Genomic DNA, 16,357 nt, shown 5'->3' with positions numbered 1-16,357 from the left:
ATGGATGCACTCTCGTACACATTTGACCTTCAATCAAAACCTAATATTAGATTAAGGGAACTTGAGTGAACAAATAATTAACAAAGTTATGCAACACCCAAATCCCCCCCTGTGTGAAAAAGTACTTGCCCCCTTACACTCAATAACTGGTTGTGCCACTTTTTTCAGCATGAACTGCTTGTTTCAAGTCATGCCACAACATCTGAATTGGGATTAGGTCTGGACTTTGACTAGGCCATTGTTGCTTTTATAGCCATTCTCATGTAGACTTGATTGTGTGTTTTGGATCGTTGTCTTGCTGCATGTCCCAGCTGCGCTTAGCTTCAGCTCACAGACGGATAGCCCGACATTCTCCTGTAGAATTCTCTGATACAGAGCAGAATTCATGGCTCCTTCTATTAAGACAAGTCGTCCAGGTCCTGAGGCAGCAAAGCATCCCCAAACCATCACACTACCACCACCACGCTTGACCATTGGTATGAGGGACCCATGTCGTCCAAAACGTTTTTGAACTCATCTGTCCATAGAACATTTTTCCAAGAGTCTTGATGATCATCCATGTGATTTTTTTGGGGCAAACTTAAGTCAACTTTTTGGATGAGAAGGGTCCCATTATGCCTGGCGAAAACCAAACACTGCATTTCACAGTAAGAACCTCATACCAATGGCAAGAATGGTGGTGGTAGTGTGATGGTTTGGGGATGCTTTGCTGCCTCAGGACCTGAACGACTTGCCTTAATATATCGAAGGAGCCCTTTATCTAATATTACGTTTTGGTTGAAAATCTGATAACATTCAGTATCAAAATATGCAAACATTTAGAAAATCAGAAATGGGGTAAATACTATTTCACAGCTCTGTAGCGCACTACTTTTGACCAGAGGGTTATGGTCCCTGATTAAAAGTTGTGCACTACATAGGGAAAATGTGGCCATTTGGGATACAGACCTTGTTCATGTGTGTGCCACCCATCCAGGCTCCAATCCAACACTAATTGTATTGTGAAAAGCCAGGTTTAATATATGTGTCGTCTGTTTGACATAATGACACAGCATTTCACAGCAGTGACAGAAGTCCTCGATCTAGCAGGGCATTTAGAGCACCCTGGTGGTACTGATGAAGGTAAGATGGGGGGGCAATCAGGGGAGCGCACACCGTGTCCGATGAAAAGCTGCTATCTTGGAGGGTGTTTAATCAGGGACTGTCACGACGAGCGCCGCCTTCCCTGACATTTGTGCTTACAGTGTGTGTGTGTGTGTGTGTGTGTGTGTGTGTGTGTGTGTGTGTGTGTGTGTGTGTGTGTGTGTGTGTGTGTGTCGGGCGTGCTGATAAATGAAGCCATGTGGTAATTAGAATGCTTTATTCTCAGTCTCTCCCCATAATTACCCGGAAACCTCAGCGTGGTCCGTGTGCGGCGTGAGCAAGTCGAGCGCTGTTTATCAAAACGGTACAATCTGACTGGCTGGCGTCTCGTGCTTGGCAATGCACGGTGGTTGACTGTCTACAGCGGCCGATTCATGCATTGATTGCCACGTTGTGTTCTCTCGCCAGACCTGGGTATACAATGTGACTCTTGTGTCTGTCACTGTGACCCTCCTGCTGTCAGTGTGTATGTGCCTGCATGCCCTGAGTCACTGTCCGATCTTCCAATGAGTTCGTGCAAGACCTTGGAGTTGTAGCAATTATCCATCAGGCTTTTGGCTGAATGAGATCAGGTTTATCCTGATCTTGATATACAGTGTATACAGTCTTGGACCGTGAGTGGTGGGGCTACTCAAATATCTGCTGCCCATTCTTAAGATTTTGCAATCAGAAACACGATGCGAAAAGATTTCAGCCATTGCACTCAAGAGACCTCAGATTAATGTGTTATCCCTAGCAGCAACAATTCTAAGATATATTCTAAGATATTTAAGTATGAGTCCTAAGATATATTGTGTCTCAATTCTTGACATTGACAATTCTGAAAATTCCATTCTGTTTAGAGGCCCTTAACAAATTGAGGAGCATTACCGTCAATCTCTAAGACAACATGGTGTGGTAGAGCCATAGAAATACACATTGTATTTGTATGTGTACTGTAGAGTACTTCTGAGCCAATAGGATGTCACAGTAGTAGCAGTACAATGGATGGGGGAGATCACACATTAGCTCAGCTGCTTATTGTTTAAGATGTGTTTTTTTCTTATGGCCTCATAACAGCTGATAGGCCTCTGCCCAACCAGTCCCTGGTAATAAAGAAACGCACAATGGTAATACATAAACATCTATTTCCTTTAAAGGGGCAATCTACAGTTGCTTTGTCCATTTCTGGACTTGTGTAATGGTACTGTATGTACCCACTGATGGTTGAAGAATATAACTTGTAAATGCCTCATGAGCTTAGTTCTGTTGTACCATCAGAACCCAAAATATATAGCCTCAAAACATGGTTCTAACTATGATTCGACATCATGGATGGTCAGTCTTAGCATCCATTGCTCTGTCTATGAATATGAGAGTGGTTACATTTCTCCAGCCCCATCCCTCAGCTTTTTTTTGCCGGAACAGGGTTGGGGAGAACGCTTTCTTGTTTCAATTGCTGAAGGCCACTTAAAGATAAGACTTGATGACCAGAGCAAAAAACCTCAACCAGTACTCTATGTCTATGCTGGTGGTACAGTACGGTCGCAAATGGATCGCAAAAATAAATACAAAAATGTACAAATCAACAAAAATACAGCAGGAAAGTATCTATTGAAAACACAAGCCTATTTTTAGTTTGTTGATCTGATTTATATTTGTTGACCATTCATGTTCGTATTTCAGTGGATGCCCTTCTGCTACAGTACGTCTGGCATTATAAAAATAACCATATGTGCATCAACGCAAGAGAAAATGGCAGTTGTAGGATGTTGACGTTTTCTGTAGCCAGCAAATAGGCCTGGCTACAGAAAACTGTGGATTTCCTTGCTGCTATTCAACACAGTTGTATCTGTGTTCAGTATATTTATTGAATTGCAGCCAAGGGTTTCCTTGCCGATGGCTCAAGTCTATTGTTTTAATTTTGTGATATTGAACAAGCAGTGTTGTAAAATCCTATCTAATAGAAAAGACCTTAGAGGCAAACAAAATAAAAAATAAGTACATTCGCTCAAATCAATGAGGCCCCTGAAGTCTCTCTTGCACGTTTGGCTCCCCCTAGTGCAGTTACAATATATAAAAACTCCTGTCTGATTTTGCTGCTCAAAATGTTTATTGCAGACAGACTGATGTTATACTTAACTCCAGACATTGTTGAAATTATGGTTGTGTTACAAATGGCACCCTATTCCCTTTATAGTACACTCATTTTGACCAAGACTCATAGGGCTCTGGTCAAAATAGTATCACTAAATAGGGAATAGGATGCCATTTGGAATATGTTGCTACTGGGCTTCAGCCAATACATTTGCATGCAGATGCACATCCTGTGCAGACAAACACGCCTATGTTCCAGCCAGTCCCTGCAAAGAGAGACATGCATTAAAATGCAATTGAAACAGAAAATAACAGATAGGTGTTCAAAATGAGAAAGATTTAAGCCTTACTTCAGGACTCATCCTCATGGATCCATGTCTCCTGGTGACATCAGTTATGTTTTTCTTAGCACTGATGGAAACAAACAGGAGACTTACCACCATGTCATATCTGTGCAGTGAGTGAACACCTCTAAAATGGATGCTTTCTTTCCTCCCTACCCTGAGGTAATCACTGATCAGTGCAAGAGTGGATACGTGGAAACGTGCGTTCCCCATTGCTTTAATCAAAGTGTCGGATCATTGATTTCCTCATGGAAAGGAGGAACAATACATGTTAAGGGTATTTGAATAGGTCCATTGACTGTCCTGTGTGTGAGACACCCTCTAGGGTTTATAGTACCTGTGGCGTTGGAAGCCATAGTAGATCCCCAGAAAAACCACCACCAAAACCACACCAAGGGTTACACACACGATGAGCAGCACTGGCACGTCTGAGTCAGGAGGGCTGGGTGGAGCCACTGTGTGATAAAGAGGAGACGCACACACCATTATGACATTTAATCACAACAGAAATGCAGACTTTGCACATACCCTCCTGTTGGCCTTGTTGTTTCGTACCCTAATTTATGCTCTAATGTGAAACGTAAACAATTACAATTTGCTGCAGTAAACACAGTATATCATGGAAGGAGAGTAAAACAACCACATTAAATGTACATGCAAATTGAGTTCCGGAAAGGAGCAGTATCAGCATATACAGTCGGCAATGGGGTCTTCCTACGTGACATATTCCCATAATTTTGGAAGAACAGACAGTCATTTAGCTTTGGAGGATAACTATAATATGTTTTCAACAGTACAAAGTCCTTCTACCTTAGCAGTTGTGGAGCAGGGCTGTATTTGATGTACTCACAAGTGGGAGCTGTGTTGAGGGACTGATAGAGCAGCAAGCCAGAAACTCCTAATTCCTCCATAACAAGCTGAGGAAACAGACATACATTTCACTAATGTGGAAAATCAACAACTCCCTAATGGAGTCCGCAGACTCAGCAAAAAATAACAGTATTTTATTCAATTCAACCTTTCTTACTCACCAAGTGTCGGCACATACAAAACAGGATTCAAAAGTTCAACACAGCCACTCATTTCTATAAAGGACTTTCTCCTATTCTTAGTCCTGAATGCAGAGGTCAACATATCTTCCTTATTGTTATTGCTCTAAGATATGGCTTGAGATTCAGTAGGCTTATTCACTCTATCAATCAACCATGACACATCCACTAAATTCTGCCATGGAATCAGGTGACCAAATTTAGAGCAGGAAAACTGTAATATGTTTTACAGTAAGGAAAATCTCTGCTGTAAAGCTAAATTACAGTATTCATCCGGCAACTCTGTAAATAATTGTGCTGTAATTAAGAAGGGACATTTTTACAGTGCAGACTCTTCAACTTAAAAACTGCTAAGTAAATACAATATTCTGGGAATATTTGAAACAGCTGAAGATGATCAGAATGCCTGGAGGACAAGATTATTTCAAAAGCAGCTAAGGTTATACCATTAGGTAGGTAACATTATATCAAAATGAATGTCATGTAATACACTGACATACAGTATTTTCCTGTAAATCAAAATACTTTATTATCATCAATAAAACATATGGGGGCGGCCTAGTCCTGAAAAAAAAGTATGTTCAATGGGGACCTCTAATCTTTAAAAACCTTATTTATCCTCTTTTCTGTATTTTAATGGAACATATATTTTAGTATAAAACCGCCTCCCTGAGTCACAAAGACACGTATTGCAATAGCAGTCCAACATATTTACCATGTAACAGAAAAATGAAAACATTAAGTATACATTTTGTTCGAAAGAAAACTAAGGTTCATTCTAATAGAGATCCCTTTTAATGTGCCTATCCCCCACACAAAAGAGCATTGTAGTCCCAGAGCAAATTGTTTTGCTTTGCTTAGTCGGGGAAAACGTGGTAGCTCAGCAGCTTCTTTGTGCTGACCTCCTCCACGCATGGGCGTTATTATTTTCCGAGTCATTTAAGTCACATTAAAGCGCTTAATTAATAAGCGGCCCATCCATTTGTGGGGTCTCCTTCATAGGTAGTTGAGCATTGCTTCTGAAGCCCAGGCGCCGAAGCGAATCCTGTTAATTGAGCGGTGTCAAGAGAAGCATCTGTAAACAGAAAGTCACCACATAAATACTTCCATGGAAATATTAAATAAAGCATGTCGCAGAGGGGGTTTTGCCTTCTGAATTTTCACACAGTAGTTCCCAGGGGCCAAGTCCATCCAACTGGAATCAGTCCAGCAAGGGTTCTCTTTTCCTTTCCTTTTTACTGTTCATTCTTGTCACAAGAAGCAACACACACACAGATATGAATGGAAACATTTCAAGTCCTCATTGTTGTGGTAGTGCCTCATTCTCGCTCTGAACCGCTGGCGAGAGGCCACGTACGCCTCAATAAGGCCCTTTTCTCCTTCCTACTATTTGGATATGTGGTGCTTCAGAAATAACACGTCTGTGTGTGTTTTCCAGTGACTCATTGTTGGTACTGTTGAATATCAACAGATAACATACACTTGACAGGCAGGGGGAGTCAACTGCGGGAAGTGTGTGTGATACAGTGTGTGTGTGTGCGCATGGGCATACGTGTGTTTTTGCTTGGTCTCCATTGCTTTAGAGTGGGGCTGCCATAGTCATCCATGCTTGTGTTTCTCCTCTTGTCAGTTGCTGGTGTGTGTGTGTCCATTGGCATCTCTCAGTGTCTAGGCCTCCCTTGGTGGGTCTGGTGTTGGAGAGAAAGAACAAGCCCTTAATTATATACAAGTCATGTTCAACATAGGCACTGACACAAACACTGGTATGGTATAGGCAGACAAACACCCAGCCAAACTACCCTGGCTGTATCCCTGCCAAATACTCTTGTCATTACTCCAGCAGAAAGATACTTGTCACTCAAGAAAAAGTGCAGGCCCCGCTATAAAAGCTGCTTGGCAAGCTTCCCTGTGACTAGGGTTGCAAGGGAGGGTATATTACTATAAACTTTTGAAGTTTCAACGATTTTATGTAGTTTATCATTTAGTGGCACTTTTGAGTACTTCAGATTATCACAGGTGTCTGTCATTATCTCTGGCCCTCTGTGTGGCCTTATCACATATGAAATATATAAAATAATCAAATAAGATTTTAAAATACAAAATTAATGACAAAGTAAAACAATGTCCTAAATATAAGCCATCAACTTAGTGAAGACCATTGGTGTTTAATATGACTTTCAACATGAAATATCCTTTATATATTTATTTGACCATGTCAATATGTCTTTGTTGTTATTTAATGTTGTTGCGGCAAACTGGTGAAAAAAGTAAATCGTTGGAAGAGTTGCAGAGTTAATTGAAAATAATGCCATAGTTGATTAGATGCTTTTTTCATTAATTAGGCAATTTTCTCTTGTACCATATGGTCTATCCACTAGAAACTCATGGACAATATGGACACAGATATAAAAAAATAAATACTATATATGAATAAATCTTTTTAAGTTACTCAAGTATAAATTACCAAAGTTACCATAGATTGCCATAGAATGTCTGTTACTTACCAAAATTACAGAAGATTACAGTAAATTACCGGTAGTTTTGCAGCTCCACACGTGACACACATATTATACACAACACAAAAGTGCGTCCCAAATTGCATCCTATTCCCTATGGGCTCTGGTCAAACGTAGTGCACTATAAAGGGAATAGGGTTCCATTTGGGACGCTGACTAACTGTCAGTGAGAATGAGAGGTGGGGAAACCAAAGAAACTAAATGCACAGAGAATGACATGACAGAATGAGACAGGCATAATGATCACACATCTGAGACAGAGAGCCATGTGGCGATTAACGAAACATGAAATGGCTAATGAACATATATGAAACATATGGGAACGGTTGGCTCTGATATCAAACACTACTTTGGTGTTTACTTACCTGGCGTGGGTGGGCAGTGTTCCTGTGGGCATGTTGAGTATGTTGACCGTGCCTGTGTGTGTTATCAGCGTGCACGTGGTGGGCATTTCCCGAGTGCGGGTGGGCGTTGGGGTGTCTCTGTGCGTTATGTACGTTGACCGGGGGCCTGAGAGGGCCAGTGGGGCCCCGGTTTGGGGACTGGTGCTGGGTGCGTTCTCTGGGAATAGTCTGGAAATGAGCCATAGGGATCACGGGAGGGGGCGTGGGGGGGCGCTGGTGCCCAGGGTTACGGCCTCGAGCTTGGGTGTTGAGCAGGGCGGCCTGTGTCTGGTGGTTACGGTTGTGAAAAGGGTTAGGGGTCGTCAGTGTGTGCATCTCCAGGGCCGTCTGAGTGAGGCTACTGGGGTTCTGTGTAACAGGCTGTGTTAGTGCACCCCAACCTTGTGTTGCTGTCTGTCTCTGGTCTTGTGTGGGCTGCGGTATCATGTGTGTGTTTCCCCTACCATACTGAATCCCGGTTTGTGTCTGTGGAATGTGATTTGGATTGGCGAGAGCTCGAGTGTCGAGTGTGGTGCCTCGGGGCATGGTGGTTATTACTCCCTGTGGAGCGCCTGGTCCCTGTTGTTGTGGTTGGGGGTTGTGGTAGCTGCGGGAGGCATTTTGCTGCCTGGGGCCAGTCTGGCTTTGAGAAGCGGTATGAGCTGTGATCTGGGATTGAGCTCTGACATCCTGCCGGGCTCTCTGCCTTGGTGTACCGTGTGCATGGGGACTGATATGCGACTGTGTGTGGCTTGGAGCCCCAGGCTCAGTGTTCGTCCCATGAGTGTGGGGGAGGTTCTGGGTCTGTCTGCCCGCAGTCGGTACAGCCTTCCTGGGTGTAGATCGGCTCGGTGGGGGACTCTGGGTCTGTGCTCCTGGCCCACTCCTCCTGGTGTGTGGTCGGGATCGTCTAACCTGGGACGGGGATTCTGTGCTATCAGAGGTGTAGCTGCTGTCGGGGGAAGCCTGTACCCTTCTGGGGGGGTTGTTGGGGTACGCCGGGGTGCCCCTCAGACGGTCCCAAGGCATTTGTTGGCGGTGTGAGCTGGCACTTGGTGTGGCATGACTGGCATCACGTGGCACAGAACTGGCCGCTGCTGGGTTGGAGTGTCTAGGCTGGGTATCAGCAGCCTGGTCCATCTGGTAGGTGTTGGCGTTTCGCTGGAGAGTGTGACTTCGACCCCTGTGTGTGTAACCAGTAGGAACAGGACCAGGAGAGACTTGAGGACCAGTGTCTAAGTCACTGTGGTCAACCTGTGAAGGAGCACCAGGATATGACAAGCCAATTTGCATCCTGGGATTGGAGTATGACTGTCCAGTCTGTGTGAACGTTTGTGGGTTGTTATTTTGAACTTGAAGAGCACTAGCACTGTTGGCTACATTGGTGGCGCTCCGCTGCATTGTACTGTCCTGTGGGCTTGTAAATTGTTGCTGTGACTGTTGGTTGGGTTGTTGACCATTAGTTGGATAGGAATTGAGATTGACGTGAACCGTGGCCATCTGTGCGTTGCTATTTTGCTGGTTGTGTGGCAGTGTGTTAAGGTTAACACCGACCTGAGTAGAACCCGCTTGTATGAGAATGTTTGGATTGTTTGGGTTGTTTTGAGTCATCTGTGGGAAGGTGTTGAGTGTGTTGGCATTCTGAGGTGCAGCAGTGTGTGTGAAAGTGTTGTGGTCCTGCGTGGTGCCATTTTGTGGAAAGGAATTGGCATTCGGATGTTGGGCATTGTGTGAGAACCTGTTTCTGTTGGCGTGGCCATTGTGTTGCAGTGTGTTAGTGTTGCGTGACAGTGTGTGTGTGTTATCGTGGCCATCGGGTGGGACAGTGTAGAAGTTGTGAGGGTGTGTGTGTAGCGGTGGGTCAGAGTGACGGCCTCTGCCTAAAGTCCGGGTACCCTGTGGAGGGGGTTCTGTGGGCTGAAAAAGAGAGAGAAAGAGAAGAGAAAGAAATACATGAATGGGTTAATTGCTTTCAGAATCATAATATTTTGGGAAAAAGAGGAGTGTCTTACTGTAAGCATGAGTTCTGGGTTTCTCTTTTGTCCTGTGGCCTCCTTCAGTCTTCGGTCAACTGCAATAAAGCAACATTGTCACATACTGTATTCAAGCATAGAAACATACGTTTCCGTTGAGCATAGTATACACAGGTCAATGTGAATGCTTACAAAGAGTTTACAAGATATTACTGTGACATACTTGCATTACTTCCATGGCTACACAGTGGACTTGACAGACAGACAGACAGACAGACAGACAGACAGACAGACAGACAGACAGACAGACAGACAGACAGACAGACAGACAGACAGACAGACAGACAGACAGACAGACAGACAGACAGACAGACAGACAGCGACAGACAGACTCTCACTCACCTCTCTTCCAGCGCACCAGGAGTACGATGGCTATGACAATTAAGATCAGAGCGACCACACAGCCAATCACTATGCCCGCCACTGCCCCTGCACTGAGGCATGTGCCTGAGAGAGTTGGGAAAGGGGGAGGGATGAGGGGGAGGGAGGCCGAGACAGAAAAAGTGATGAGCAGGGGGATAATTAATAATGATAATGAGTCTGAGACACGGAGCCCAGACAGACAAATGGAAAAGAAAGACACGAGGTTTCAGAAAGAGTATGATGAAGTGATGGCAGGGGAAGAGAGGTGAGAGAGAATGAGTAGTGTAAGTGAAGGGAACATCAGTGAAGACAGCTGAAAGTCATAGAAAAAGAGTTAGATTCTCATTGTGAGAGCATGTGGATTGATCAATCTTTCGCTGATAGGCTGGGCCAAAACGTTCCCCTCTCTTCACTCGAAGATGGATGCTGCTGCGCCGTCCAAAACTAACAGTCATCAGAACGAATCACGTCAGTGTCCGTCCTGCATAACTCACCCACGATGGCCAGGTTCGTCCCCTGCTCCGACGTGGCGCCCGTGATGGCATTGCTAGCCACGCACTTGTATTGGCCGCTCTGGTTGGTGGAGAAGGTCTGGAGGCTGAACACGCCACTGTCTGATTGGCCAGACGCCACGGGTGCATTGTTGTATTTCCAGGAGAAAGTGGCGGGGGGCAGGGAGTCGGACACGCAGGTGAGTCGGATCGTCTGGCCTACCACTGCATCCGCTCCTCCCACACAGTCTGCCGGAGAAGCCTTGCTCAGCACAGGGGTGTCGGGACCATCTGGGGGGCGGAGGGGGGGGGGGGGCATCAACAGACAGACTCACAGACAAACCCTGTGGCTCACAGACTGTCACAGTAAAGTTTCACCTCAAAATGCATGGGGTCAATATTACTGGGGTTGGGTATGACTAGTAGCTTCCCGAGTCATTATTGCTAATGCAAATTAGCCCTGTAGCCCATATAGTGATGCACTTCTGTGGCTTACTGGCAGTTACATTACTTGGTGTAATGCTAGCTTGTAAAACAACATAGTATCAGCATTTTAGCTGCTGGGTCGTGTACATTAGGCACCAAACAAAAGAAAACAGACTAAAACAAGGAAAGACTACTCTGACTTCTCAAATTAGACACACCAAAAAAAATTGTGTGTGCCCTAATTAACACAACCCTGGACAGATAGCGACTCACAGTCAGAGCCGGACCACCACATCTGGGGCCACAGTTTTTCCTGCGATTCTAATTGTGTGGTCTTACAGCTAACCTCATGCTATTCTACACATTTTGCAATTTTCTTATGTATTTTTTTTTACCAGGTAAGTTGACCGGGATTTAACAACCCTACTCTTACGTTAAGTGCCATGAGATCTTTAGTGACCTGTAATGGAAATTATAGGATTAAAGGTTTGACTAAATGATTTCACTCAGAAACCTTATAAACTGTTGAAATATATTCGAAATAAGGCTATAATAATGGGTTAAAAACTATATTCCAATACTGTGTGTGAGTAAGACACTGTAACCACTTCAAAAAATGAGCAGGGCAGAGTTGATAAGACGACATTGGGAAAGGAACAGGAGAAGAGGCCTCCTTAAGTTAAGGAGAGAAACAACGGCCTGGGAACAGCTAGGCTGGCAAAAGATAAGGAGACAGGTGGTCTGAGTACTGTGGAAAAATACAGCCGCCTAAAGCTGGGTGGAGTTCTCTACTGGTGTGTGTGTGTGTGTGTGTGTGTGTGTGTGTGTGTGTGTGTGTGTGTGTGTGTGTGTGTGTGTGTGTGTGTGTGTGTGTGTGTGTGTGTGTGTGTGTGTGTGTGTGTGTGTGTTAATATAAAAGGCTTTGTACATTGTAAGGATTTTCAGAGCTCTCATAAATAAACGTTTTGACCCTTGTAGGCTGGCTATCCGTCTGCTTCATTCAACCAGAATCTTACACACTCTGGGGGGGGGGCAGACTGAGTAGTTTAATTGAAGTTCGGTTTAAGAACATTGATAACTTAATTCACGTAACATGACCACAGAGAGTCAGGACACCCGTTTAACATCCCATCCAAAAGACGGCACCCTACACAGGGCAATGTCCCCAATCACTGCCCGGGTGCATTGGGGTATTATTATACTGAACAAAAATATAAATGCAACATGTAAAGTGTTAGTCCCATGTTTCATGAGCTGAAATAAATACAAAATCGACGCATTTTTCCATAAGTAGAAAAATCGTACTTCTCTCAAATGTTGTGCTCAAATGTGTTTTACATCCCTGTTAGTGAACATTTCTCCTTTGCCAAGATAATCCATCCACCTGATTAAAACTGATTAAACAGCATGATCATCACACAGGTGCACTTTTTGCTGGGGACAATAAAAGGCCACTCTAAAATGTGCAGTTTTGACACACAACACAATTCCACAGATGTCTCAAGTTTTGAGGGAGCAAGTTTTGGCATGCTGACTGCAGGAATGTCCACCAGAGCTGAATTGTGCCAGATAATTGAATGTTCATTTCTCTATCATAAGCTGCCTCCAACATCGTTTTAGAGAATTTGGCAGTACGTCAACCGGCCTCACAACCGCAGACCACGTGTAACCATGCCAACCCAGGACCTCCACATCCAGGGAAAAACGTATTCTGATTGGCTGGGCCTGGCTCCCCACTGGAGGGGTCTGGCTCCCAAGTGGGTGGCCTATGCCCTCCCAGGCCCACCCACTTGGCTGCGACCCTGCCCAGTCATGTGAAATCCATAGATTAGAGCCTAATATCTTAATTTAAATTGAGTGATTTCCTTAAATGAACTGTAACTCAGTAAAATTGTTTGAATTGTTGCGTTTTTGTTCATTATATATTTTTTATACCAGATGAAAGACTACCTCCTGCTGGCCCTCCAACACCACATCCAGCAGCATCTGGTCTCCCATCCAGGGACTGACCAGGACCAATCCTACTTAGCTTCAGAAGCAAGCCAGCAGTGGGATGAGGCTTAGAGAAAATTGTGCAGTTACAGTATATAGCTAATCCCATGCTATTCTACACATTTTGCCATTATGAGGCTGAGAGAAAATGTTGCAGTTTTAAAGCTAATTTCCGGTTAATTACAATTCTACACATTTTGCAATGGCTTATCACGTGCTCATATGCTATCGAATTGCCCCTGGATTACCCCTGCGTGCCAAATCGGTAATCCGGCCCTGCTCACTGGTGAGACTGTGTGGGAGTCTATTTAGCTTATGTTATTAGCATTAGCAGCTGAGCATGCAATTACCCACAGTAAACTGTGAGGGTCTTTGAGGCGGTCTGAGCGCTGACGAGGTTAGAGACGGTGCAGGAGTAGACCCCGGCATCTTCCCTCCTGGCCGGGTTGATCACCAGGTCGCCCCCTTTGATAGTGACCCTGGAGTTCGAGGTGAGAGCAGAGCCCCCTTTACCCCACAGCACACTGGTCTCTGTCCCCTTGGTCCAGGTACAGCGCACAGACACATTGCCCCCCTCCAGAGCCACTGACGGCACAAACAGAGTCACGCCATCCACTGCATCTAGAGTGGGGAGAGAAGAGAAGCAGGGAGATTATAGACTGGTCCTAGATCTGTTTGTAGTGTCTTGCCAACTCCTACGGCCATTGACAACTCTTATGGTCATGCCAACTCCTATGGTAATTGTCAACTCCTACTATGTTCATTGACAACTCCTATAGTCATTATCATGCCACAAACTTTTCTGGGACCAGGCTAGTGAGATGAATGTAAATACTGGAGTAGTAGACTGATTGGGAGATACACACACAGGGAGAGCTTTTGAATGAGCCATTATTGGGCTTTCACAGTGTGATCACAGACAGAGGGGGAATCAATTCAAGCTTCAAAATACGCTGAAAAATAGAGGGACGCTTAGTGTTTTCTGCCTAAAATAATTTTGTTTAATGAAAATAATGGAGGGTTGGGAGAAGAAACATTATAAAGACATGGGAGCAGATGGTAAATAAAGGGGCAGACAAGATGCCAATGAGCGCTAGGCCTGGACTGAGAAAATAAAGATAGACGCGCTATCTGTGACTAAAAACAATAGTAATTACAAACACTAACAGGTCTAGGCAAACAAGTGGCTATAATCACATTACACTTACATGCTCGATTTTCCACCACTGCTGTTCACTTACTTCTGTAATCCTCCCTCCCTCCCATCCTCCTCCTTTATCTCCCTCACTCCATCACTTCCTCCCACCCGCCCTCATTACGTCACTCACTACATCTCCTTCCTTTCCTCCCTCATTACGTCACTCACTACATCCCTCCTTCCTTTCCTCCCTCGTTACATCTCTCCTTCCTTTCCACCCTCTTTACGTCACTCACTACATAGCTCCTTCTTTTCCTCCCTCATTACATCACTCCTTCCTTTCCTCCCTCATTACATCACTCACTACATCCCTCCTTCCTTTCCTCCCTCATTACGTCACTCACTACATCTCTCCTTCCTTTCCTCCCTCATTATGTCACTCACTACATCCCTCCTTCCTTTCCTCCCTCATTACGTCACTCACTACATCCCTCCTTCCTTTCCTCCCTCCTTCCTTACCGAACACCCTGAGCTGTATGGACCTGGTGTTTTGGGCCAGGCCCGTGGTGGGCAAGGGGTCCACCGTCACTGTGTAGTTCCCCGCGTCTCCCAGCTGGGCACTGCTGATACGGAGCTGGGTGGCTGTGATGGTGACCCTGCCCTGGTACTGGGTCACAGTGTTGAGCACCGCACTGCCCCCCACCCACAGCCCCAGGGGGGTCACCCCACCTGGGTACCCCCATGTGATGGAAAACACCTGGACCACTGTGACCACCGTGAAGACCGCTTCAGTGCCAGTCTGCACCAGGACTGGATCTGATTTAAACTGGATTGAGACCAGGTCCTGGGAGAGAGCGACGGAGAGGAAGACTAGAGGGTAGGAGAGGGGGGAGAAGAAGGGAATACACTGCTTATCACTCATTTACCTGCTTACTTTCTTGCTTTCTTACAGTGATTATGACAGGTTGTTATAACACTGGTATGAGAGAGTTTGAGGGGTATATAGTTGGGGGAATTATCAAAACACTTTACAAGCATATAAAAGGCCCCAAAAGTCTTCAGCAGATTAATTATACTAAACTTAATGAATATGCTCCTGATCAGTCATGGTGAATTGACTTTACAAGGTGTGCATGAGAAAGACAAAAATTGAGATGAATTGCACCGAGGTTCCCTCGTTGATCATTTGCAGTCAAACAGCAGCACACTTTTAAAGCCTTGTTAAAAACAATACAGTGCTTAACTGACTTCAGTAGAGGTGGATACTGGATAGAGAAAGTGTGCATGTCCCAAATGGCACCCTGTTCCCTTTATAGTGCACTACATAGTGCTCCGATCAGGGCCCATAGGGCTAAGCAGGGCTGATAAGCCATTGGACATTGTGTATTAGGATATCACACACCCTGATAAAGGTTGTTAAGCCAAAACTTTGGATGAATACATTCACAAGAAGGAGAGATGAGTGTGTAACTTTATTTTTCATTTATGCAACAGAACACACGGGCTAAGAATGCAGCCGAGCTGGGAAGGAGTCATTGTTTCTGTCACCTTGGAATTTCCCAAATAAAATGTAGAGCTACTCCTCCAACTTTTTAGAAATACACACATCAGCATTCTTTTCACAGGCACACCCTTTTGGTCAGCTTTAGGTTAGGGTACTCACTGAAGTCAACATTGAAGCCCCTGTCAGAAAATTGAGGGAGGAGAGATGCCTTACCTGCCAATGACAGAACTACGGGAAGCAGGTGTAAGTTCATCACATCAGTCAGGATAGCCTGTGGAGTATTTTTGACACAGACTCAAATCACAACTAAATTAAAGTGAAAGAAATGTGTCTGTTTAAAACACAGAAAGAAAGAAACCCAGGCTGTGTTCTTCTGTAAACACAAATAGGACATGCTAGTAGCTTAGCGTGCTAGCATTCTAAACCAGACAGAGTACATAGGGTTAATATATTGTGAATAAACTCACTTTCACTTAATTCAAAACACTTCTTGAAAGATTTTCAATGTCAACACTTACGACAGACTTTTCTCTGTTCTCTCATGTTTCAGTTGTAAAAGCCATAAGCAGATGTTTGGCAAAACCAGTTTGTTTACGTGCGAAAGGTTTCATTTCCTGTTTCTCCACTCTCACCTGTCTCCACAGGTGTATTCATTAGTCCACACCTTAGTAAAACCTCTTGCAACGGAAAACGTTGAGCAATAAAAGCAAGAGTTTCTTATAGGACAAATTCAGATAGGTCCCTCCCTGTTTCACCCCTTTTCTTCTGTTTGATTCCTAGTGAATACACCCCTGTCTTGCAGACACACCTGTCCTCTTAAAGGGATCGTTCGCCTCAATTACTTGAAAGCAGCATTGTGAGCCTATGGGCCAAGAGAGCACACAATCCATGCTGGGTTT

The 16,357-nt window shown here is 44.6% G+C and overlaps 1 protein-coding gene across 1 annotated transcript; it reads right to left on the bottom strand.

Moving 5' to 3' along the window:
* Positions 1–3,213: 3,213 nt before the first annotated feature.
* Positions 3,214–16,130, bottom strand: LOC106605156 (uncharacterized). The gene is made up of 13 exons (XM_014200519.3): positions 15,977–16,130; positions 15,672–15,729; positions 14,474–14,824; positions 13,171–13,437; positions 10,402–10,689; positions 9,887–9,991; positions 9,524–9,582; positions 7,494–9,428; positions 4,595–6,300; positions 4,414–4,480; positions 3,901–4,018; positions 3,570–3,630; positions 3,214–3,485 (listed from the first exon to the last, which is right to left on the bottom strand). The coding sequence occupies exons 2-9, from the start codon at positions 15,709–15,711 to the stop codon at positions 6,274–6,276; spliced, it is 3,072 nt and encodes a 1,023-aa protein (XP_014055994.3). The 5' UTR covers positions 15,712–15,729; positions 15,977–16,130; the 3' UTR covers positions 3,214–3,485; positions 3,570–3,630; positions 3,901–4,018; positions 4,414–4,480; positions 4,595–6,273.
* Positions 16,131–16,357: the final 227 nt, after the last annotated feature.

This window comes from Salmo salar, chromosome 05, assembly GCF_965601325.2.
Source record: "Salmo salar chromosome 05, fSalSal1, whole genome shotgun sequence".
In the NCBI taxonomy this organism is placed as follows: domain Eukaryota; kingdom Metazoa; phylum Chordata; class Actinopteri; order Salmoniformes; family Salmonidae; genus Salmo; species Salmo salar.
The sequence above is the reverse complement of the archived record's forward strand: the minus strand, read 5'-3'. Positions and strand labels throughout refer to the sequence as shown.

Excerpts from the sequence above, each read along its gene's own strand:
- LOC106605156 (XM_014200519.3), bottom strand. The coding sequence starts at position 15,711 with ATGAACTTACACCTGCTTCCCGTAGTTCTGTCATTGGCAG. Across the intron at positions 14,825-15,671 it reads CGTAGTTCTGTCATTGGCAG|TCTTCCTCTCCGTCGCTCTC; the intron begins GTAAGGCATCTC and ends CCTACCCTCTAG. Across the intron at positions 9,429-9,523 it reads ACCCAGAACTCATGCTTACA|CCCACAGAACCCCCTCCACA; the intron begins GTAAGACACTCC and ends TCTCTTTTTCAG.